Source organism: Setaria italica, chromosome VII (genome assembly GCF_000263155.2).
Source record: "Setaria italica strain Yugu1 chromosome VII, Setaria_italica_v2.0, whole genome shotgun sequence".
Taxonomy (NCBI): Eukaryota; Viridiplantae; Streptophyta; class Magnoliopsida; order Poales; family Poaceae; genus Setaria; species Setaria italica.
In genome coordinates, this window is record NC_028456.1 from 27640732 (window position 1) to 27665577 (window position 24846).

The following is a 24846-nucleotide window of genomic DNA, read 5'->3' on the forward strand; positions in this document are numbered from 1 at the left end:
AACACCCAAGTACAGGGTGCAATATACTGTTGACGCCGGATTTCGTCATCAGTAGAATCGGCGCCAAGGAGGAAAGAAGTCGAAGAAGTACGGATGAAATCGGTCAAAAGATGCTATAAAGCAGAATCGGTCAGTAGCTCTTACTTCGCTTCAGGGTGAACGCGCTAGATTCCCAATCGGCAATCCTTTGCTGATAAGAAATCGGCCGATCAGGAAGGTGGACTAAGGTGGGCCTGTATGGGCTTGGAAAGATGGAGAGATAAGGTGGAGTTCAGCCCACGAAGCGTGGAGTAATTAGTTTAGCACGGATTGTGCTTGTAGATATTTGTTTTCTGTTTGAATTAGAGATAGAGTTCTAGTCGGTTAAGAAGATTATTTGTGCGGGGCTATAAATAGCTACCTTTGTAAATCTGTAAACACAACAATCAATCAATACAACAAGTTACTTTATTCTTCATACTTACTTTCGAGCAGGCGACTTCGCCATCACTTTTCCTTCTCACGAGTTCGTGCGGGTTGGCAGGGCTGCATCATCTTGACCTCCGGCCGATTCTGTAAGTTCCGTTTATCGAGTAATATCTAAGCTTTAACTTCCGGCGCATCGCTGTTGTTTCGTTTAGATTTATTCATCAGTTATCGATATCGACTAGATTCATAGGTTTTTACCTGTTTTTCTAGTTTTTATCACCAGTTATCCTGCTAGGAATCGGTAGCATCGGCTTTCATTACTTTCTGTTGCCAGATCCATCTGTTGCCGATTAGATCTTTTCCTAGTGCTGTTACTACGTACCTTGTACCGATTACTTTAATATTTTTTTTATCTACAAGGCTACAGGGGTCGTGCTGTCTTATAGCCGATTTCTTTACCACGGTAAATCGGCCGATCTGCCGATAAGCTCTCTCGATCGGAAACTTAGCCGATCGTAGTTACTGAATTTGACACGTGTTCTTCCTTGCCAATCAACAGGTCAGATTGGCTGGCACGCCGCGCGAACCGCACCAGGGCATTCACCCGAACAGGAGCTAAGCAGATTCTCCCGGGTCGTGTGTCGGCCGCTGAGATTCGGTTGACCGATTTCTAGCGCCAACACACTTTTGGCACGCCCAGTGGGACCATTACAACCGCTGTCATGTCGAAAGCTGCTGAAGTCTCCGAAGATAACGTCATCGAAGTGACGGAAGCAGATCTAAAGGACGACCAAAAAAAAGATCTGAATCAGTATTTGGAGCAAGTCCGGAAAACTTGCTTGAAATCCTTCAGTCGTTCCAGGAGCGGGGAAACTGTTAAAAAGTCTCCTTTCCCTACTCCCCGCCAGATCACGATTTCAGAAGATTCGGACAAAATGTCCGATATGATTCAGCAATCTCTTCATCACGCCTTCATCAACCAATCCCCGGTACTTTCAAACATGGTACACAATGCTGTTGTCAACTCCTTCGCCGGAGGTATACCACAGGGATACAGGGGGCCTACGTATTTTCAGCCGATTCCACCAAATCAGGCTTATCAGGCTTCACAGCCGATCCAATCCTCTGTCGGAGGATCTGGTGCTTCTACGTCATCAACTCCTTTGGGATACGGCTCCATCCAGCCGTCCACTGCACCACTCCCTCTAGTCATCCCTTTACCCTGGGGGGCACCCTTAAACACGACCGGTTTGAATCAATCGGTCAGCCAAGGAAATCCTCCGTTCCAGACACCCTCCCAAACGGCCACTCGGCCGATCACACCACCATACCAGCCTATCGCTCCGGAGGTCAACAAGACGTCAGAGCTCATGCTATATGATGGAACAAGTGGTTCATACAAGCAGCCGTCCTTTACTACACCACCGGCTTATACTCAGATACCACCTTTTCATCAACCTTCTTTTATTCAACCTCCGATTTATCAACATGTGCCGATTCCGCCGCCAATTATTCCCCAGCAACAACCGGATTGGTCGGCGCAAATCGCGGAGGTAATGCAAGAACAATTCGGCCTGAAGCCGAAGGTGCAAACTTATACCTACAGGACACCATACCCATCTACGTACGACTTGTTGCCGTTTCCCCATCGATACAAAGTTCCGGATTTCACTAAATTCTCCGGAATGGATGATACTTCTACCGTGGAACATGTGAATAGATTCATCATCCAATGCGGAGAAGCAGCTACGCAAGATGCCCTGCGGGTACGGTTGTTCTCTTCATCGTTGTCTGGATCGGCCTTCCAATGGTTCACCACTTTGCCACCAAACTCGATTATCACATGGGCCGATCTAGAGAGGCAGTTCCACAAGTACTTCTATGCTGGAGTCCACGAAATGAAGCTGTCTGATTTGACTAGCCTCCGGCAACGAAGTGATGAGCCGATACCCTCGTACATACAGAGGTTTCGGGAAATCAGAAACAAATGCTACTCCCTGGCTCTAACCGATGCACAGTTGGCCGATATAGCTTTTCAAGGCCTGCTGCCGCACATTAAAGAAAAATATGCTTCACAAGAGTTCGAGAGCCTGAGCCAGATCGTCCACCGATTGTCCGGACAAGAGGTGCGTCCATTCGATCCAAGAAGGAATTTCCAGAAGAAAGTGGCATTCCTGGAAGAAGTAGAGGATGAGGAAGACGCCGAAATCGGACTTGCAGAATGGATTAAGGGAAAGAAGCCGATATCTTGCCCGTTCGGCAAGAAGGAGCCAGAAGCATTTGGCTTCGATACAACTAAAGCAGACAAAATCTTCGATCTTCTACTCCAGGAAGGACAGATTAAACTCTCGCCTTACCACACGATACCTTCTGCCGAACAATTGAAGAAGATGAAGTATTGCAAGTGGCACAATGCCACGTCACATGATACCAACGAGTGCAAAATCTTCAGGCAACAAATCCAGTCGGCCATTGAGCAGGGCAGACTTAAATTTGAAGTGCCGGCAAAACCGGCCAAACCAATGAAGATTGATCAACACCCTTTTCCTACCAACATGGTGGATACGGGTAAGAGTCCCCCCCAAACAAAAGTGCTGACGTCAGAATCGGCAAAAAAGAGTGGCTCTGTCGGTCCCAGAAATCAAGTTACACCTGAAGACGTCAAAGGGAAACGGCGAATGGAGGACGACGACGGTGAGTCCGATAGACCGCGTATTACCTCCCAGTTCCTGCTCCAAAAGTACCAGCACCAACAGGAACGTTCGAGGTCCCGAGAGGAAGCGATGCGTCGGCACGAAGAGCATTGGAGATGCCCATTCTTCATACATTGTTGGGAGAATAACCTCAGACTACCATCGGCCGATACTTGCCCGGAGTGCAACGATCCCTATCGGAGCGATCGGCCGTTCTCCAGATCCCGCTCCAGAGAGGGAAGGCAAGAACCGACCAGTAGGAATTGGCGCAACCCAGAGGATCAGCGCCCTTCCATACGTGATCGGCTGGGGGGCAGAAGTGACCGATATGATCGGCCAGAAGGTAGAAGCCATAATAGGCAGGTGGGCAGGACCAATCGACGCGATCAATCAAATAACAAAGCCAGCGTTCACAGCCGGCTCGAAGACATGGCCGATGCTCGGGTAACGGATGAAAACCCGTTAGGACGCGAACCGGAATGGGAACGCGCCGGGAAAGAACGGAGGCTAATAAACCCCAGATGGTGCCCCGACGGTTTAACCAAATCACAAAAACGAAGAATCCAACGCCTCCGCCAATGGGAACAACAAGAAGAAGAGAGCGCGATGGACAAGAAGGAAGGAAGGCCTCAGGTGTGGTGCCCCAAAAGAAACGACAAGGGCAACGATGAATCGGCGGGTGATGAATCGGCAGCCGAAATCGGTATGGTTTTCATATTGCCGATAGAGTTTATGACCCCTGCCGATCAACAGAACGTGTCGGCGATAGAGGAACAAACAGCACGGTTGGCTTTAGAACCAATGATGGCCACGTTCGAAAAGCCCGAAGACGACGAGCGACAACATATGAAGGCGTTGTTCCTTAAAGGGCATGTTGACGGTCGCCCCCTCACTAAATTGATGGTCGACGGGGGAGCTGCCGTCAACATCATGCCGTATGCCGTACTCCGAAAGCTGGGAAAGAGCGACGACGATCTGACCAGGACAGACATGATGCTCAAGGACTTCGAAGGCAAGGTGTCAAACGCTCGCGGTGCCCTCTGCGTCGACCTCACCATCGGCAGTAAGACCCTTCCTACCACGTTTTTCGTCATTAATGGCAAAGGGTCCTATAATATGCTTCTTGGCCGAGACTGGATACACGCAAACTGCTGCATCCCGTCAACTATGCATCAATGCCTTGTACAATGGGTCGGCGATAACATCGAGGTGGTCAAAGCCGACTCCGCGTACAGCATCGCAGCAGCAGACGCACAGCAGTGGAGCTGCGAAACCGTCAGGTGCATATCAGGTAGGGTGTGGGAAACCGATTTCCTGAAGGTCACCGATTTTGGCCTACAGCCGATCCGAGCAGTCGGCTCCGAAGAAGCGCAATAAATGGGTCAGTTCGCCCGAGAAGACGGGAAGCTGGGACACGGATTCACGTCGGCCGATTCATTGGAGATGGTAGATTTAGGTGACGGAACCAAACCTAGGCCGACTTTTATTAGTGCAAATTTAGATCCAGAGTACAAATGTAAATTGACAAATTTATTAAGAGAATTCAAGGATTGTTTTGCTTGGGAGTATCACGAGATGCCCGGATTAGATCGGTCTATTGTTGAACATCGGCTACCCATAAAGCCAGGGTATCGGCCGTACCAACAACCCGCACGGCGATGCAATCCTAAAATTTTAGCAGACATAAAAGCTGAAATAACTCGGCTAATTGAAGCAAAATTTATTCGGCAATGTCGTTATGCCGAGTGGATTTCTAATATCGTACCGGTGTACAAGAAAAATGGGAAGCTGCGCGTTTGCGTTGATTTCAGAAATCTTAATCAGGCCACACCGATGGATGGTTACCCCATGCCTACGGCCGATGTACTAATCGACGCTGCCGCAGGGCACAAAATTATTAGCTTCATGGATGGAAACGCCGGATACAATCAAATACTTATGGCCGAAGAGGATATACCCAAAACGGCTTTCAGATGTCCAGGCCATCTTGGTTTATTCGAGTGGGTGGTGATGACTTTCGGTTTAAAAAATGCTGGTGCTACGTATCAGAGGGCCATGAACTATATTTTCCACAAACTCATCGGCCTCCTGGTGGAGATCTACATCGACGACGTTGTGGTCAAGTCCAAAAGCCACGAGGAACACCTAGCCGATTTGCGAAGGGTCCTAGAGTGTACCAAAAAACATGGTCTTAAGATGAATCCCAACAAATGCGCTTTCGGCGTCTCCGCCGGACAGTTCTTAGGATTCATGGTGCACGAACGAGGCATTGAAGTCAATCAGAAGACCATAGCGGCTATCAACAAAGTCGTCGCCCCACAGAACAAAACTGAGCTACAGTCTCTAATCGGCAAGGTAAACTTCATCAGAAGATTTATATCTAATCTATCTGGAAGGATCCAGGCGTTCACGCCACTGCTGAAGTTGAAGCCAGACCAAGAATTTATTTGGGGAGAAGAGCAGCGCAAGGCGTTAGAAGACATCAAGCGATACTTGGTCTCGCCCCCAGTTCTGGTTCCCCCTCAAACGGGTAAGCCGTTTAAACTATATTTATCAGCCGATGAAAAAGCTATTGGGTCGGCTCTAGTCCAAGAGTTTGAAGGCAAAGAACGGGTGATTTATTACGTTAGTAGAAGACTCCTGGATGCCGAAACAAGATATCCTCCAGTAGAGCGTTTGTGTTTGTGTCTTTACTTCTCGTGCACCAAACTTAGACACTATCTACTGTCGGCAGAGTGTATAGTCGTATGCAAGGATGATGTAGTGAAATACATGCTGTCACTGCCGATATTGAAAGGACGAATCGGTAAATGGATTTTAGCTTTATCAGAGTTTGACCTACGGTATGAATCGGCAAAAGCCGTCAAGGGTCAAATCATGGCCGATTTCGTCGCCCAGCACTGTGGGCCAGAGACCGCCTTCGTGGAACTAGCGCCTTGGCAGTTATTTTTTGATGGGTCATCATGTGGAGTCGGATCAGGAATCGGCATCGTTCTTATATCGCCTCGGGGGGCAAGATATGATTTTTCTCTGCCGATAGAAACCGCCGCCACAAACAATCAAGCGGAGTACAGAGCCGTATTAAAAGGGTTACAATTATTGAAGGAAGTCAAGGCCGATTCTGTTGAAGTCTTCGGAGATTCGATGCTAATTGTGGATCAGCTAACCGGAAGGGCTGAGTGCAAAGATGACATATTACGAACTCATCACGAAGATTGCTTACAGCTTTTAAAAGAATTCAGATCGGCAGTAATCGAGCACGTCCCAAGAGACCGCAACGAGGAAGCAAACCAACTCGCTCAACACGCATCAGGGTATCGGCCGATTCCAGGCGCCATGGCCTTAGAGCTTGCAGCCGACGATTGGCGTAAGGAAATTGCCGATTACCTGAAGGATCCATCTAAAAAGGTGGAGCGACGAGTGCGCTTTCACGCTACCAAGTACGTACTGCTCGAAGATGATCTGTTCTACCGAACGATCGATGGTATTCTTCTTAAATGCCTTGGGACAGAAGAAGCCAAGACTCTAATGGGAGAAATCCATGAAGGGGTATGCGGAGCTCACCAATCATCACATAAGATGAAGTGGATGATCAGAAACAATGGGTACTATTGGCCTACGATCCTCGAAGATTGTTTCAAATATTATAAAGGTTGTCAGGAGTGCCAAAAGTTTGGAAATGTCCAGCGTGCACCCGCGTCAGCCATGAATCCCATCATCAAGCCATGGCCGTTCAGAGGGTGGGGAATAGACCTTATCGGCCAAATTTATCCACCATCGAGCAAGGGGCACAAGTTTATTCTGGTTGCCACCGATTATTTCACCAAATGGGTGGAGGCAATCCCACTAAGGACCGTGACGTCGGCTATCATGGCCGATTTCGTAAGGGATCACATTGTCTACCGATTCGGTATCCCTCAAACTATAACAACCGATCAAGGAACAATGTTCACATCGGGAGAATTTGAGGAATTTACGACCGATATGGGCATCAAGTTGTTAAATTCTTCTCCATATTACGCGCAAGCCAATGGTCAAGCAGAATCTTCCAACAAAGGAATAATCAAGTTGATCAAAAGGAAGATTGAAGAATACCCGAAGAAGTGGCACCTATGTTTGACCGAAGCCCTGTGGGCATACAGAATGGCCTGTCATGGGGCTACCAAGCTATCTCCCTATCAGTTGGTATACGGCCACGATGCAGTACTTCCATGGGAGTCAAGGGCAGGATCAAGGCGTATTTTACTTCAAGACCAGTTGTCAGCCAATGACTACTCATCTCTTATGAAGGAAGAACTTGATGATTTGGCCGGCCAACGACTAAGGGCTCTGATAAGTATCGAAGAGAATAAAAAGAGAGTGGCCAGGTGGTACGATAAAAAGGTCAAAGTCAAGCAGTTCTCCCCCGGAGATTTGGTATGGAAGTTGGTACTACCGATCGGGTCGAAAGATCCTAGATTCGGCAAATGGTCTCCTACCTGGGAAGGGCCGTATAAAATCGGCAAATGCGCTCCAGGGAATGCCTACATCTTGGAAACAATAGAAGGAGAAGAATTCACTAGAGCTCTGAATGGGAGGTACTTAAAAAGATATTACCCAAGTATATGGGTCGGTGCCTAAGGAATCAACACGATCATACATGACTGATGCGATTCGGTCTTAAGACACACATAAAGTCGACCGGAACGGCCGATTACATTCATTCGGTACGGGCGACGGGTCACATGGCCGACAAAATGTTTAGTCGCCCTTAGAACAAAAAATACAGCAACTAATTATTCTTTTTCTTACGCTCCCTCTCAGACCGACCCAACTCTATCATGAGTCGGATGTATTCTTCCTCTATGGCCTTCGTTGAAATCTCCGCTTCGACTTGACGGGGGAGATCTACGGGAGGGCGCGAAGTCCCCGCTCCCGCATCTTCAAGAACGACTTGCCGAGGGAGTAGATGACTCCTGTCGATGGGAGGTCGCCGGCTGCCGTTCCTCTCCACGAAGTCCAGGATCGTTCGGGCCTCCGTGGCAATATCGTCTTCGAGATCGCCACAACGATCGCTCCTGACAGGTGAAGATTGATGGTTACTTTCACTCACCACGGAATCCAAGACTACGCGAGCCTCCGTGGTAATGTGATCCTGGAGCTCCTCTCGGTGAGCCACGATCAGCATCTTGTCCTCCGATGTTAATGGATCTTCGGAATGAATGCGCTCAATGGCGCGCACGAGCTCGGAGCTAAGACGTTGAGGCTGAAACAAAGAAGGAATGAGGGGGGATATTCTCTTCCTTAGGATCTAAAAAAGAAAGGAAGGTAGAGATCAAAAACTTCACCTGGTTAACAGAGGAAGAAGAAGACGACGAGGCCATGGCGAAGAAATTGCACCGATGAGAAGGAGCAGAAAAGTTAAACCGAGAGCCAAGGTTGATGCTACCAGGAGTAAGCGCCGAGGTTGGTATTTATAAAAGAATGCGTGGAAATCTGGTAAAGCTACGTCCCATCGGTAATAAGAAGGCAATAAATAGAAAGGGCGTCGCGAGGGGCGGTCAAAGAAGATAGTAAATGATTCGTACAAAACGGTCAGTGTTTTACAGATTACCCAGAAAGATATCGATAGCCGTGATGGCCCGACGCCGGATCTGATCGGCAGAGTCAAGTACCCGTTGGTCTTCTTCCGCCGATACAGGAACCTCCGATGCGCTGCGGTGGAGTCTCAGTGCCTCGTGAGCAAAGCGTTGCCTCTCCCGTGTTAAATCGGCAATAACAGAAGGAAGCTCTTGGAGTTTGTTCTCTTCGACACTGATTGCCTTGGTCACTTGCTCCATTTCCTTGGCAAGCTCCGCCCTCCGACGCTTGAGATGGTCTATCTCACCTATGATCGCCGGGCAGGAGTCTTCTAGAACATGGATACGCCGATTCGCCTCTTGAGCCTGACGCTTGAAAGCATCTTCCTCTTCGCGAGCCTTGGTCAGCTTGGCGCGATCGGCCATGTGACGAAGGGCTCTGAAGACCGGGATCCTCATAGACTCGATGAAGGCCGCCGGTGCCAGGGCCTCCTCTGCCTCTTCTGGTACTCGTCCGCTGACGTCATTAAAGAGCTGCCGAATCGGTGAAGCGTCTTCTACTAATCGGCCGATGTCCCCTTGAAGGAGGGATCGGATGCTAGAAAGTTTGGCTCGGACGTCATCAGGAACGGAACTCAAGGCGACTTGGCGAGAAGCGACTTCTTCGTCATCAGAGATGGCGACCGCAAAAGAAAAGAGGCTGTTGTCGGGGGTATCCTGTTCCTGAAAATAATAAAGAAGAGAAATAAAACCAGCTGTAAGTAAGAGCAAATCGGCTAAGATAGAAGCCGAAACAGAAAATTACCATTTTGAAGCGAATCTCCTCATGTTGCACTTGAGAAGCCGCCATGCCTTGCTCGGGGGCTTGCGCCATAGGTTCATCAGATGAAGAGGACTCCACGATAATCGGCGCAGTATTTGGACCAACTCCCTGAAAAGAAATCGACAATCGAGGATCGATTGATGTGCCGATGGCCTGTGTCAGAAATTTGAATAAATACGGTACGTGAATGCCAAAAGGAAATCGGTACGAGAAGTTCTATACCTTAACGGAAGGAAACGGGGGCGCGTCAATAGCTGGAGGGGCTGCTGCCGATTGTGGTACTTCTGTAGGGATGCTCTGTGCAGTTTAAAGATAAAAGAAAAATTAATATCAAAAATAATAATCGGAGCCAGCGCAACTCAGTTTTACCTATATGGCCTCCAACAACAACGATGCGGCGGCCGCCCCAGCTTGCGTCATGGTTTGAGTATCGGCACCTTGAATGACTTGAGGAGGTGGTACGGCCGAAGTTTCTGCCGATACGCTCACAGGAGGATCCGCCGATCCCGTACGAGCCCGGACTCGGCGACTGGTCTTCTTGGTAGTCCTTTTATGAACTTGTTTCGATCGGCCAGTAATCACGTCAACAGACGGGGCGTTATAGCCGATAAGGGGATAAGTAGTGTATGGATGACTCTCTATCAGTCGTCCGCTGCGGCTGTGTGTTGGAGGGATTCGATTCTCGGCCTAAAATAATAAAATCATTAGTACTCAATTGTGTTAAGAGGAATAAAAGGGAATAAAAATCGGCTATGTGAAGTACCTCGGCGTTTGGATCAATGTTGGTCGGGTCCAGAAGATTGCAGTATGCCGATGCTGAGTTGCAGAAGAGGAATTGCTTCCAATCAGCCCACCAGAGTTTGAACGGCTGGACAGCAAATGGAGCTACTAGCCAGTCGTTCAAGTTAATTGTACTGGAGTCTGGAATTCGGTCTCGCAACCGACCGTAATCTAGGCCAGATGTGAGATCATCTCTAAACTTGATTTTGCCAGCAAAGTACACCTGAATCGGCAGCTGACCCATGCCGAATTGTCGTGCTGCAGCAGAAGGGTTGTAGAATTCGTACGTAGGGGCATCCTTCCCTGAGAAGAAGTTGGCCGGTAGGATCCCTGGCTTGATCAACCCTTCATAGAGATCTTCATCAAACCGGCCAGAAGTTGAATCAAAGCAGGAAGGGAGCTCGAAGATGGGAATGTCTCGCTGATATGGAAACCAGATAGTTGCGTCCTCATTAAATCCATTATAAAAACACCGAAAGTACTCGGCTACCTTTGTAGCGGAATACGCACAACCTGGAAAAGCTGATGCTGCTTCACCATAAGACATGCATCGGCGGCGCTCGGTAGGGTCTTCTGCCGATTCAATATTGGGAAATGTCATGCGGTCCACTGGCTGCCGAGTAATCCTGTTCATATAAAGGTTCAACCATAAATTGACGAACCACCAAGGCCCACCTGGGTTGCCGATTGGTTCTCCCTTGGAAAGTTTTGTGCCGATTTGGTGGAGCATGTGGTACACAGCACCCAGAAGATGTTTTCCGAGAGGAATGTGGCTTCCTTTGGACAATGCCTCGGCTAAAGATTGGGTGTTGGTTGTTGGGCCGGCGGCTCTTCCACAGAAGAGGTGTTTTTCGAGCCACATCATCAGGAAAGCGGTGTGCTCCCTGTTATCAACAGTACCGGTCTTCTTATTATCATTAATAAAGCCCTTCCAGCCGCCGATTCTACTTGTGTCCAGCCGATGCGATGGTACGGTCAGAAGTTGGAAAGGCGTGTCAGGAGAGGATACATCCAGGCCGGTCAAGAGGACCACATCGGCCAGAGTGGGGGTCATGGGACCGTGTCCAAATAAGAATGCATTAAGTGCGTCAGACCAAAAATAGGAAGCCGCCATCACTAGCGGTTCGTTTTTCTCCATTTGCGACAGGGAAAGGTTGATACATTGGCCGATTTTGAGCTCATCCCACGAGACGCTCCTTGATGCGGCTACCCGTTGGTACCATTCCCTCCAACCTGGGGTTTCATTCGGCCAAGATCTAAAAGTGCTGGCCCATTGATCTAAATTCATATCAGATCGTTTGAAAGGTATCCGATCAGTTTCCAAGTTTATGAGGTCTGCTGGATCCGGGTCTCCCATGGGACCAAGGCAAACAAGGCCAGGACTACCCGTGAGATGAATAGTAATTCTATGTCTAACCGCCTAAAAAAGGAAAATGGGCATAAGAAATATAAAGAGTAGATCTAAGATAAATACGTTACCGATAGAGGAAAGATTCGGTATTTACCTCCGGTATAAAATTCTGAGTAATCGATGTGGTCGCCGATGCAGATGCGGATGATGGAGTCGCAATGGGGATCGCCATTGGGATCTCTGATGAAGCTCCTTCATCTGCGGATGGAGTGACGGTTGTCGCCACCGTTACCGAAGGCGCTACCTCCACCGGGGGCATTGTCCCTGGAGCATCGCGTGCTGGGGAATTACCGGAGGGAGTCGCCATTCAAGGGAAGGGGGAAGAAGTGATTGGAGCTGAAACTGGAAGACTTCGATGGCAAGATTGAAGAAAGAAGGAGGTGCGCGCGCTGGAAAATGAGATGCGAGCTTGAAGATGAGTTGCGGTGAAATGATATTTATAGGGTGCCTGAAGAAAGGGTAAAGATGGAATTTTCACCGCGCCGGCGCATCGAGTTTTTCGGGGTAGTGGCTGTCGTGGGCGCCCGTTTCAAAAAATTGCAATGATCAGCCGGGAGACCGCGAAACGGAAGGATATTTTCACTGCGGCCGTTTCGGAGGAGAGGTTATAAAGAATTTCGAAGTAAAAGATTATGTTTTACTCCGAAACTGGGGGGCATGTGTTGACGCCGGATTTCGTCATCAGTAGAATCGGCGCCAAGGAGGAAAGAAGTCGAAGAAGTACGGATGAAATCGGTCAAAAGATGCTATAAAGCAGAATCGGTCAGTAGCTCTTACTTCGCTTCAGGGTGAACGCGCTAGATTCCCAATCGGCAATCCTTTGCTGATAAGAAATCGGCCGATCAGGAAGGTGGACTAAGGTGGGCCTGTATGGGCTTGGAAAGATGGAGAGATAAGGTGGAGTTCAGCCCACGAAGCGTGGAGTAATTAGTTTAGCACGGATTGTGCTTGTAGATATTTGTTTTCTGTTTGAATTAGAGATAGAGTTCTAGTCGGTTAAGAAGATTATTTGTGCGGGGCTATAAATAGCTACCTTTGTAAATCTGTAAACACAACAATCAATCAATACAACAAGTTACTTTATTCTTCATACTTACTTTCGAGCAGGCGACTTCGCCATCACTTTTCCTTCTCACGAGTTCGTGCGGGTTGGCAGGGCTGCATCATCTTGACCTCCGGCCGATTCTGTAAGTTCCGTTTATCGAGTAATATCTAAGCTTTAACTTCCGGCGCATCGCTGTTGTTTCGTTTAGATTTATTCATCAGTTATCGATATCGACTAGATTCATAGGTTTTTACCTGTTTTTCTAGTTTTTATCACCAGTTATCCTGCTAGGAATCGGTAGCATCGGCTTTCATTACTTTCTGTTGCCAGATCCATCTGTTGCCGATTAGATCTTTTCCTAGTGCTGTTACTACGTACCTTGTACCGATTACTTTAATATTTTTTTTTATCTACAAGGCTACAGGGGTCGTGCTGTCTTATAGCCGATTTCTTTACCACGGTAAATCGGCCGATCTGCCGATAAGCTCTCTCGATCGGAAACTTAGCCGATCGTAGTTACTGAATTTGACACGTGTTCTTCCTTGCCAATCAACAGGTCAGATTGGCTGGCACGCCGCGCGAACCGCACCAGGGCATTCACCCGAACAGGAGCTAAGCAGATTCTCCCGGGTCGTGTGTCGGCCGCTGAGATTCGGTTGACCGATTTCTAGCGCCAACATATACAAACACCCCAAATAGGACATAGGGTTTTACGCTACTCTGGCGACCCGAACCCGTATAAATCTGTCTCTTGTGTCCTTGCTTTTACTTCAAGTTTCAGGTCACCAACCAATATACTACCTCGAACACCCCTCGGTAGGTTGCCGGGTATAAAACACTGACATCTAGCGCGCTGCCGCTCTGTTCTTTTCGCTAAAGAACCTCTCAGTTTTACAATTTTTGCACAAGAGGTCTTGTGCAGTTAAAAAGTAACTAAATTTAGATCATTTTTCTTCTGTTTAGGCCCTTACTCTTTTATAAAATCCCGCTCGCCATCCTAGATCTATTTTTTTACGCGTTAGACCTTTTGTTTATATGTTTAATTAGGTTTTAGCCCTCGATTTCTTTAAGTTTAGTCCCTGGAAGTTTAGTTTCCTCGCAGTTAAGCTCCTAAACCTTGTTTAGTTCATATCTTTAGCGTTTTGAATCCGTTTTGAACGACTCTTGCGCCTATGAGTTCGTGTTGACGCATAGATTAGTTTTATGGTCCTATTTTGCTCTGTTGCTACTGTTTTCTTATTTTAGTCTTTTGTTTGCTTGTATGTACTTGTTTAATGCGCATAGAAGGATTACCAATTGAGGGATTCGAAGAGCAAGACTTTGAAGACTTTGAGCAACAAGAGCAAGTTCGGGCACGAGATCACAATTTGATCCTTTGCAACCTTTACTTTTATGTTCAATACACATATGCTATGCACTTTAAGTATATAAACATGATGGGTCCTATTTAAGGTGTACCTAGTTTTATCCTTACACCTTGATCAACCTGGGTTTACTTTAATGTTGGGTAGTTCTTGCTTAGTTGCTTTAACTGGATATGGTGGTATTAATGAACCAATGCTTAAACTTTTTTTATTTATGCTATACCTTCCATTAATATAAGATCACCATGCTTAATTGGAACATGGAGAACCACATGGCTCTAGTCTTAGCTAAGTAATTAGAGCTTCTAGTTTGGGGTAATCTTACCAAAAGGGCAAGAGGGGGGACTGAGTCGTTGTATAGCTCGGTCCTCTTGGGAAGTGAGCTTTGCTAAGATACTATGCCCATTAGGGAGGTTTATGCGCGCCAGACATCGAAACCTTAGCGGGTTACCACTTATTAGGTAATCTTTGTAAAGGTCTCGTAGCGTCCCTATGCAATCACACCTCGAAAGTGTGGTATTGTGCCTGGCCCGCACAACATGGTTGGATCTAAAGTTCTTTTAAACTTTTACACGAATTGTGGGTAAAGATGTACAATTTCTGCAGAGTGTAAAACTGTTATAACAGTCATGCTCACGATCAAGAGGGTCTGGACCCTCACATGATTAATTTATCGGAAGTTGAATCAAATTGATGTTACCTTTATTTATGTTCATGCTTAATGTAGGTGGTATAAATTTATACTTAGTAATTGCTAATAAAACTTGACCAACCAATTAAAATGCTCAAATGCTATTAAATCATATCCTATCCTTGCATAGCCTTACACTACACATTCCCCACGCTTGTTAAGTACCAACCATAAGTGTACTCAACCTCGCTAAAACTGTTGCTTAGATCAAGTCAACTTTGAGGAGGTTCTTGAAGACTTTGAGGAGTTCTAGTCATACGTGTGCCACCAGTCAACTGCTTGTGGAGTCGTCGTCATCATTGAAGTTTCGCTGCTAGAATAAAGACTCGTTTTGCTATTCGAAGTAAGACTTTCGGTCATGTAATAAATTTAATACTCTCTTTATGTTTGGCACTGTCTATGGTATTTACTGAAGTCGTTGCATATGTGAAACTTGATCGTGACACACATTATTTTATGAAGTCGTTGCGTGTGAAACTTGATCCTAACACACATGTAATTTCTGGTTTTACCTTTTAAAACCGGGTGTGACAGTTTCGACCTCTCTTTTTCAGCCTATCTGATACTAGTCAGAATTTCGTGATATTTTGATTTGATTGGCTTGTGTTCTTCTAGTGATTTCGGCGCAGACACCTCACTGGCAGAAAATAACAGAGACGAAGAGAAAACCATTTGTAACTGTTTCACCCAGGATGCGTTTGTTGTGGAGCGCCCAACTTGCAACCAGATTTGTTGTCAAATCAGAACGTTTAGTTGGCATACAGTTGCTTGCTTCGCTGGGGAAGAAATGCGGTGGATGCATTCTGCACGGCCCGCGAGCATTTCATGATCAGGAAGGACATCAAGTTCAGAACAGTTAGACGATAGGTCAGCCCGATTCCTATATTACTTCTGAGTTCCGATCAAAGCACGAGGGGATGCCGATTAGTCCGAGTTCAGATTCTGATTCAGTGACATTGGAACATAAAGGACTACATAATGAACAAATAAACAACGATAAGCAAATAATGTGCGCCTGGAGAAAAAATGCCCACAAAATATTATACTTTCTATTTACCCACTTGGCACAATTTGTCCTTTTTTTTTCTCATGTCAAAATCTGTGCTGGGTTTCCCTTTCTCATAGCTTAACAAGTAGATTATATCTCCATTTTGTGAACTATTCCCCCCAAAAGAATACCCAAAAAGAAAAAAAAAAGGAAAGAAACTCCAGACTCACAGGGCAAATGGTAAGCCAGTCACAAACTCACAAGATTTGCCAAGCATGTCAATCACTAACTCTTTTATTCCACGTTATTGCTATTGTTTGTTGTCACCCAACGTCCAGTATGTCTTCACAACAAGGAGGAGCTTCTCGCGGACGAGTGGACCATCTTCGTGATCCACGATCTGGCTATTCCATCTCATTCCGTCCGCGATGCTCTTTATCTTCACTAACAGGTCCACATCATCTCTGATGATGACCGTGCCCTCCGGCCTCAGGATCCTGTCCATTTCCAGCAGAACGTTCTCCATTTCACACCTAGCAAAGCAGAGGAATTGTCAGTCTTACTGAGGTGCCCTGGTATTTACCTGCAACAGTTACAATCGACAGCTCCTAGATTAAGAGTTCATGTGGGACTGAATCACAATGCAGCTGGGGCAGCTATAGGTTAGCCAGTTTGGCTAAGGGGGTGTTTGGATATGAGGTGCTAAACTTTAGCAGGGTCACATCGGATGTTCGGATGCTAATTAGGAGGACTAAACATGAACTAATTACAAAAACTAATTGCACGGATGGAGTCTAATTTGCGAGACGAATCTATTAATGCTAATTAATCCATCATTAGCAAATGGTTACTGCAGCACCACATTGTCAATCATGGACTAATTAGGTTTCATAGATTCATCTCGCGAATTAGATGAAAATTAGATTCCATCTGTACAATTAGTTTTGTAATTAGACTATATTTAATACTCCTAATTGGTATCAAACATCCGATGTGACAGGTGCTAAATTTTAGCGTGGGATGGGTATCCAAACACCACCTAAAATAGGTACGAGAGAAACTGAGCAGAAACAACTATCTAAATAGGACAAAAGCTGCAGTGCCAGACTGAATTCTACTGCAACTTGTATTCACCTCCCATGGTACAGCGTGAACACTGAATCGGCATGAATGAGGTCGTAGGTCCGGGGATAAGTGGACATGCCCTCACACCTGCAGCGAATTCAGAAGGAGATGTCAGACCAGGAAGGACGAATACCTAACCATCGACCACGGGCCAACCATGTTCGCAGTACGAATACGTACCAGTCCTGGTAGCTCCCAATGAGGCCACGCTCGTATATTACCCCCAGGGTTGTTGAGTTGCCCACAGTAGGGACCATGTTCATGACCCACACGGGGTCATTCACCAATGCCGCAGCGAAGCCGCCAAACTTCGCATTCATATCGAGCAAATTGCGGTACCGGCCCTTCTGCGCTAATTGAGGGATCACGGACTTGTAGTGTCCAATTCTCTTCTTCCATAACTCGGTATCTTCCACAAACATCTCTTCAGTGACCCCCTCAAGGCTGCCACTGGCAATCCTGGGCGGTACTGCCGTGAGCCTCTCCGGCCATTTCTTCAACTTGCCACCGGCAACCTCTTTTAAGTCACTAACCTCTGGGAGTGGAGTTATACAAGCCTCCATCTTGTCGTACCTAAACTCATTCACATGAAAAGGACTAGTGATTTACCATAAAGTACAATGGGTTGAACTGAAAATGGTTAACATGGTGCTGTACTTACCAGGCAGCATCTGGATTTTGGCTAGAGCAAAAGGGTGGGGACTTGATAACCTTGCGGATGGCCTTGCAGTGAATGTGGTTAGTAGGCTTCTGCCAGATAGCAATGTCGCCTTCCTCCTTGACCTTCTTCCAGCAAAGGCTTGCGGCAACTTTCTCAATAGCTTGCTGCTCTTGATTCAGGTCATCTTTAGACCTGGCCCACCCCTTATAGTGCTTCTTCCAGTTAATTGGTGGTCCGGACAAGATCCAATACCCTCCAGGCCGCAGAACACGATCAATCTCTATCAAGTACAGACCATCTGCATGTACATGGGAAGAATACTGAATAAGTGATGAGTGATCAACTGAATTCTGAACCCTGCATTGGGGGCAACTACAATTCAACATACCGTAGAGCTGCCATGGGATGAGGCAGCGGGAGCAATGCGCCATGTCAAAGGAACGGGCCGGATAGGTTAGCCGATTGGAGGCGAGCACCCCAATCATGGCTGGCACACCACGCTCCAGTGCAAACTGCACCTGCGCCTCGTGTGAGTCTCGCGGGGCGAAGGACATGGCCAGGATGTTGCGTGACAGCAAGTAGGCTCCCCAGCTCGCCACCTGCAAAGAGCAGCAGAATGAGCCTCAGCCGTCAAATCAGAAATTCAGTTACCGCACAGAATTTGGTTGCCCAAAACCAGGGGCGCTACAATAATAAAATTCACCATTCCTCCAGCTGCAATGCCTCGAACAATCGGATCAAAATGCAAAGGTCAAATTGGCAACAAGCACAACTGTTTGGGGTGCTATCCTGCTCAATGACACTACATAAAAAGGCACCCGATTTCAACGACGTCACTGGCTTATATATACAACAGATACACCTTCCTGACGTCCTATCAAGAATTTGATGAGAATCCCAATTGCAAATACAGGGCTGGAAATCTCCAGATATAATTGCTGTAGTAATAAAAAAAGATGTGTTTGCTGTGCGTGGGACGCTGCTTTGCAGAAAAGGACAGGCACGTAGATATCAAGTAATCAACATCAGCATTATTGCAAGGTTACAGATATGCTCCTACGTTTCAGCAGCGATCCGGCTCAGTCTGTCAAAATAAACAGCGTGCAACAGTTCACTGCAGCCGGACTAGGGGGTGTTTGGGAAACACCTGTTAAAGTTTAATACCTGTCACATCGGATGTTTGGATGTTAATTAGGAGTACTAAACATAAGCTAATTACAAAACTAATTGCACAGATGGAGTATAATTCGCGAGACGAATCTATTAAGCCTAATTAGTCCATGATTTGACAATGTGGTGCTACAGTAACCATTTGCTAATGATGGATTAATTAGGCTTAATAGATTCGTCTCGCGAATTAGCACAGGGTTCTGCAATTAGTTTTATAATTAGCTCATGTTTAATCCTCCTAATTAGCATCCGAACATCCGATGTGACACTGTTAAAGTTTAGCACCTCGTATCCAAACAGCCCCGTAACGTTACCAAATGTGAAGGGCGGTCCACTGCCCTCTTATCGGGTTGGAGCATCAGCTTTACCCGGGTCAGACCCGCTTGCAGTGACTCCCCCTCTGACCCGAAATCGCGGAAGGGATTGGAAACTTCCGACACCCGCAAAGCTAGCAAACGCCATTCCCGAGATCTCCGTTTGCTATTCTGAAAATTTCTGACTGAAATTGACCTCGAATTCGTCCAGGCCTTCACGAGGCATGAAGTATTTTTCTTATGCGCGCAGGCGATCATTTCAAGCGAATGTGTAGTGTTCATGTACGATTGCGATCGAAGTAAGCTTACCCCGCAGCCGGTGTCGAGGGCGGTGCGGATGGATCCGTCGTGGAGCGGGATGATCTTCCCGATGTCGTCGATGTAAGCGCCGGCGCCGCGCGGGAACATGGTGCCTCCCCCGGGGAAGCGGAACTTGTCGCCGTCGACGCGGATCCAGTTCTGCACCGCCTTCTCGACGGTGAGCTCCTTGTGCGGCACGTTGGCGAACCAGGCGACGTCGCGGCTGGCGGGCCACGGGAACGGGTTGCGGTAGCCCCTGGGCGCCGGGACGAGGCAGCGGAGGCGCTCGGCGTCGGAGGAGGGGCAGTGGCGCTCCCGGTAGACGAGGCGGTCGCGGGAGAAGCGCAGGGAGCGCTCCACGTCCTCGCAGGGGGTGTACTCGGAGTACTTGACGGGGCACGCGTCGTAGGCGCGCTGGCGCGGCGCGGCATCCTCCTCCATCCCCTCCGCGGTGTGGTGCGCGGCGAAGTCGAGCGGCCCCGCGGGAGTGGAGGAGGAGGAGGAGGCGGTCGGGGTGGGGGAGGCGCAGGAGACGGCGGTGGCGATGGAGACGGCGGCGCCGGCGCCGGAGGCGCGGGCCGCGGAGAAGCCGCCGTGGTGCCAGATGCCGAAGAGGTAGGACAGGGAGCAGAGGGCGGCGACGGCCGCGAGGTGGAGCAGCGAGGGGCGGCGCGCGGCCGCGGCGGCCGACGAGAGGTGCAGCTTCACGGCGGTAGTGCCCACCGCCATGGTGGCTGGCCCTGCTGCTGCTTCTGCGGCCGCTGCTCTCCGCTCCGCTGGCTCCCCTGCTTATTACCGCACTGCCTTGTGTGCGCTCGGCGCGCCCCCGCCCGTGTGGTGCGCTCGCTTAAGGCGCACGGTGGTCGCCTCGGATTGGGGCGCTGGGGATTAGGTGGAGGTGGAAACGGGGGGAGGCCGTGAAAGGGAAGCGCATGTGCGCTCGATTTGATTACCACGGGGTGGAGACTGGAGACGAGACGGGAGAGGAAGGGCGTGTTAATGGAGCGGAGCGGCGCAGCTGCTGGAGGGTGCTGGTTGATTTCTCACTTCTGGGCTTCTGGCATGCAAACGGCCGCGCCTTGGGAACACCTGCTCTGGTCCGGTGTTTTCTGGGTAACTGGAACGTGGCTGGCCGCCTGCTTGCCACGCCACGGGGTGTCAACGCGGGAGTCTGACAGTTGTGCTGTGTTGGTTTTTATGCAAAGCATTGACTCACTGGAGTTACTGTAGAAACTTTTTTTTTTTTGTTATTATCTCTTGTTTGGCGCCACGTAAGAAATGGCGACATTATCTCGCCTTCGGTTTTACTGAATCAAGATCGTGTCCGGTTTACTGGATCAAAATCACAGGGCTTGAACTACGCGCTAGCCATGGTTAAGGTGCCTGGTTGGACTGATCACGGGGATGTGAAAAAGATTTGTGGTGATAGTAGCTTGATATACCAGGATTCACCCATCAATAAGAAGTTCCAATAGAGAGATATGGATCCTCTAAAATTAATTGCGTTGTAGTTTTTACATCTTTGGCTTTCATTCGAGCCATATCCCGCTTTCGAGTTTCTATGATAGTGTCTATTGCTATGAGGGATTCGTGTCACTCAAGATTACCTGGATGCCAATTCCACAAACTGCCCCACCTCCTTTTGAACAAACAGAGGATTATAGGGCTCGAAGTTTAATGACAAGTGGGGTAAAAGAGATTATGGTCATGTTTGGATCCCCATCTAAACGCCACATTAAATGCAAACAGCACCTAAGTAAAGATCTTTAGCTCGTTGAATGAAGCTAAACCAACAAAAGATCAAAATATCCCTCATTCTCCCCACCACTTGCCTGTCCCCTCCCCTTCCCCCCACCTCCCACTTCAAAAAATTTCACGGGCCGCACCAACACCGCCCCCGCCCCCACACCAAACTGCCCCACCAGCACCGCCGGGTGGTACGTGATGTGGTGGGACTCGACCTTGGCGGGCGTCGGCGCCGACAAGCCGATGCTGTTCGACGGCATCGGGGATCGGCCCAAGGCGGACCGCTTCCTTTGTGCCATCGCCGACCCGCACCACCTCACATCCCCGTTGCCCGCAGCCGTCGGGAGCCCGCGCCGCCTCTCCTCATCCTCGTGGTCCTCCTCTGCCACAGCCGAGAGCGACGTCGTGCAGGTCGCCATAGCGCGGCGCAAGGATGTCGCCGCATGTCGGGACAGGCCCCGCCGCCGCGGCTTGCCCATCCATGCTAGACCTCGCTCCGCCACTGCTTGCCCGGCCGTAGCTCGCCGTGCTCCGGCCCGCTAGTCCGCGCGCCGCGGGCCTCCGTGCATCCGAGAGCGAGATCCAAAGGAGGCCATGACTGCCGCCACCTAGCGCACGCCTCTCCATCAATCCGAACGTGGCCGCCGCTCGCAGGGCCTGCTGCCTGCATCAGGCCTCCTTTGTTGGATTCGATGGATCGACGGGTGAGAAACCAGAGAGTCAACAGGAAGAAGAGAGAGAGGGGGATGAAGGTGAGGGATAAGGGAAGATAGATAAGGGGGGGGTTAAGATGGACAAATAACTCCTCAATCACCATTTAGCTGGTGGATCCAAACACAACTAGCTAAATTTTAGCTAGCTAATTTTTAGCTGGCTAAAAATGAAACACTAAATTTTTAGCTAACTAAACTTTAGACGGGGATCCAAACAAGCAATGTATAGAGGCATTTGAAACAAAGGCTTGAACCTCCAAAATTCCCTTGTTGCCCATGCTATATTTGGAGGATCTCTATTTTCTAAACATTTGAAACAAAAGGCTCGAACCTTACCTCCAAAATTCTCTTGTTGATCTACGTTTCTCAATTTATTTCGTGAACTCGTATGCTTAACGTTTATTATGCTTGTCGGCCCGTACGTCCATAGTTGAAATTTTGGCTCTACTCTGATTTTTCACAAGTTTCGGCAAAAACGTATTTAAAGACGAAGATCCAGAGCTCGGCACATGCTAGCATCGTGCTGTGGGATATAAACTAGAGGTAGAGGACAGGCAAATAATGGCATTTGCCTACACGGAGTATTTGGTTATTTCGCATTCATCGGGCCCTCCGGGGATGAGCTACACCTACAAATGATGAACCAAAATGGATTTAAATAATATTGAGCCAGGACAGTGGAATTTTATACTCCGTTTCTAGCAAGTATAAGGCCGACCCGAGACTGCTTGCTCATGGGCCGACTTTGTTTTTTTTTTCCTTCGAGGTTTTTTTTTCTTGTGGGTCCGTGGATTGGAACCTACGAGCTTTTATCCCCTATGGAGCAGCGATCAACGATAATACGAAGAGGAATGGATTAGTGAAAGCAACAAAAGGATGAGCCTATAGTAAATTTTAGCTAAAGGGACAAAACAAAACTGGATTCACTGCCAGTGCGGCGCTGAATGCCGACTTGACTCTGATGGCTGGGCCACCGTTTCGCCCGACGCCCGGGGCCGGGGAGCGGAGTAGCGGGACAGAGGCGGGGCGCTCGTGCACGCGTGGCGGCTCCGGGGGGACACTTGTAACCGCACTGGAAAGATGAACCTAGGTGTCCGGGCCTCGAGAAAGGATAAGCATGCGAACCGTGCTTCGAGATTAAGTTGAGACGTATCTCGGTCTATTTGATCTATTTATAATGAGTAATTGGTCGGTTGATTTGAGGTATTATCGGTTGAGTTTATATTTCATAACGGCTAACCGGAGGTGTTGTATTGTGTGTGGAGGTATTGTGTTGTATGCGTTATGTTGTGGTGTGTAAAACAAATCATGTGTGTTGTGTCTCTTATGTTGTGATACGCAGATGTTAGATGTGATATGGTGGTTGACGGTTTGAGGTGAAGGTCAAGTGAAAGGTTCATACCAATATACTAGGGTTGTGAAGGGTGAACACGAGTAGGTTTGGAGCACGATCCATATGGTGCACGGAAGAGCAAGAGTACGTTGGAATGGAGATGACGTCGGTCGAGTCAAGTGGGACGGCAGCAAGTTAGTTACATTTGTCCCTAGCTAATTAACATGAGATGGCTTTGTTGATTGCCTCGGTTATTAGTTGATCACTGTTACATGCTTTAGCTTCTTAATCAGTAATATCTCTTGCTAATCGTATCTAGTGTTTAATAAATCATTCTTTGCAGAAACAAGTGAAGGTAGTAGTAGCTTTGATTTTTTCATGTGCAAATTTTTCGGTGTCTCGTTTTGCTTTTTTGCCGTTACGCTTTGAGCTTTTCTCATCGTTCATAGGATTCGTTTGTCACAAGTTGACTTATATCATCTTGATAATTAGATGTGAGATATGTTTGGATGACAATCGGGATATTTGCATGATTGTTGAAAAGATTTTTTTTAAAAAAAGTTCCTATTCGCCCCATCTCTGATCGTCACCGTCCGGTCCTTCACCTGCACTCCTGTTCTGCGATCTCCGTCCCCACCTGGCGGTTGGCTGGGCGGGCCTCGGCACGACGACGGCACCCGGCAAACAAGGATTTGCCTGTAGCCCCGTACTGTGCACGAGCATCTAGCCTGGCTTTTCCTCGTGACAGGACAGGTTTTTGTGACCACCGTGAAATCCCAGACGCCTCACTGCAACTGCCGTGTTGCCGTGCAGTTTGGGGTACAGTCCCCTAGCGCTACCTACTGGGGGTACTGCAGGAGTGCAGGACTGCGGTTGTTTGTTCGTCCTCTGCAGCTGGGACGCCCAGGTCGAGATGAGCGAGGAGGTTAACATGTGTTTGGTTTCCGACCTATATTTTGTTTTACGTAGGGCTGATCCATCTCGTGTTTGGATGAGAGAGATGAAGAAGGACGTATTCGTTCCAATTTTTTATTTGGTTGAAGATGTTAAGGGGATGAGATGGATGTCATTTTAACACCGTTAGCAATGGATCCACCTGTCATCCTCTTTTATTTTTTTCCCCACGTTATCTTCTTCCTCAACCCCGCGCCGGACACAACTTCCCGCGCCATCATGCTCCCCAAAGATTTTTCATCTAGAAAATTTTTTAAATCATTGCTTTTGTAATTTTTCATGTTGTTTCTCGACTTAACACATGTAAAATCAAACTATACTCCCTAGAGATGACAATAACTAAACATTGTTAATCATGAAGCAGTGACGAGCATGCAAAAAGATGTCTGTCAAAAGAATAAAAGGCACCATTTTACAACATTACCTACTCATTATCACATAAGCACAACAATTTTCTTAAAAGCAAAGAAAGCTTCCAAACAAGTTAAGTAACATGATAATCATGAAACCAGAGGTAACCCAGAGTAGTTTGCAAAGGAAGAGAAGGTTGAGGAGAAGGAAGAAAGTGATGATGTAATATCACTGTTCTGTGCCCCAATTCCCATTTGTTTTGCAACATTTCTATTCCCTATCACGATGAAGATCTCGTGCAACTCTTTTTTTTAGAATGTCGTAATGAGGGATATGCAACTTTCAATGCTCTAATGCCATCTAACCTGAATGCCATCTTTATATCACTATCCCAATTCTTCTGTTCCTTTGGATGCTG

At 47.9% G+C, this 24846-nt stretch overlaps 1 protein-coding gene across 1 annotated transcript; it reads right to left on the bottom strand.

The window, feature by feature from the left end:
• Window positions 1–15783: 15783 nt before the first annotated feature.
• On the bottom strand, window positions 15784–20340 carry LOC101774934 (probable methyltransferase PMT15). The gene is made up of 6 exons (XM_004976479.4): window positions 19341–20340; window positions 17936–18146; window positions 17548–17845; window positions 17067–17459; window positions 16896–16973; window positions 15784–16294 (listed from the first exon to the last, which is right to left on the bottom strand). Exons 1-6 carry the CDS (start codon window positions 20058–20060, stop codon window positions 16072–16074), a joined length of 1923 nt encoding a protein of 640 aa, XP_004976536.1. The 5' UTR covers window positions 20061–20340; the 3' UTR covers window positions 15784–16071.
• Window positions 20341–24846: the final 4506 nt, after the last annotated feature.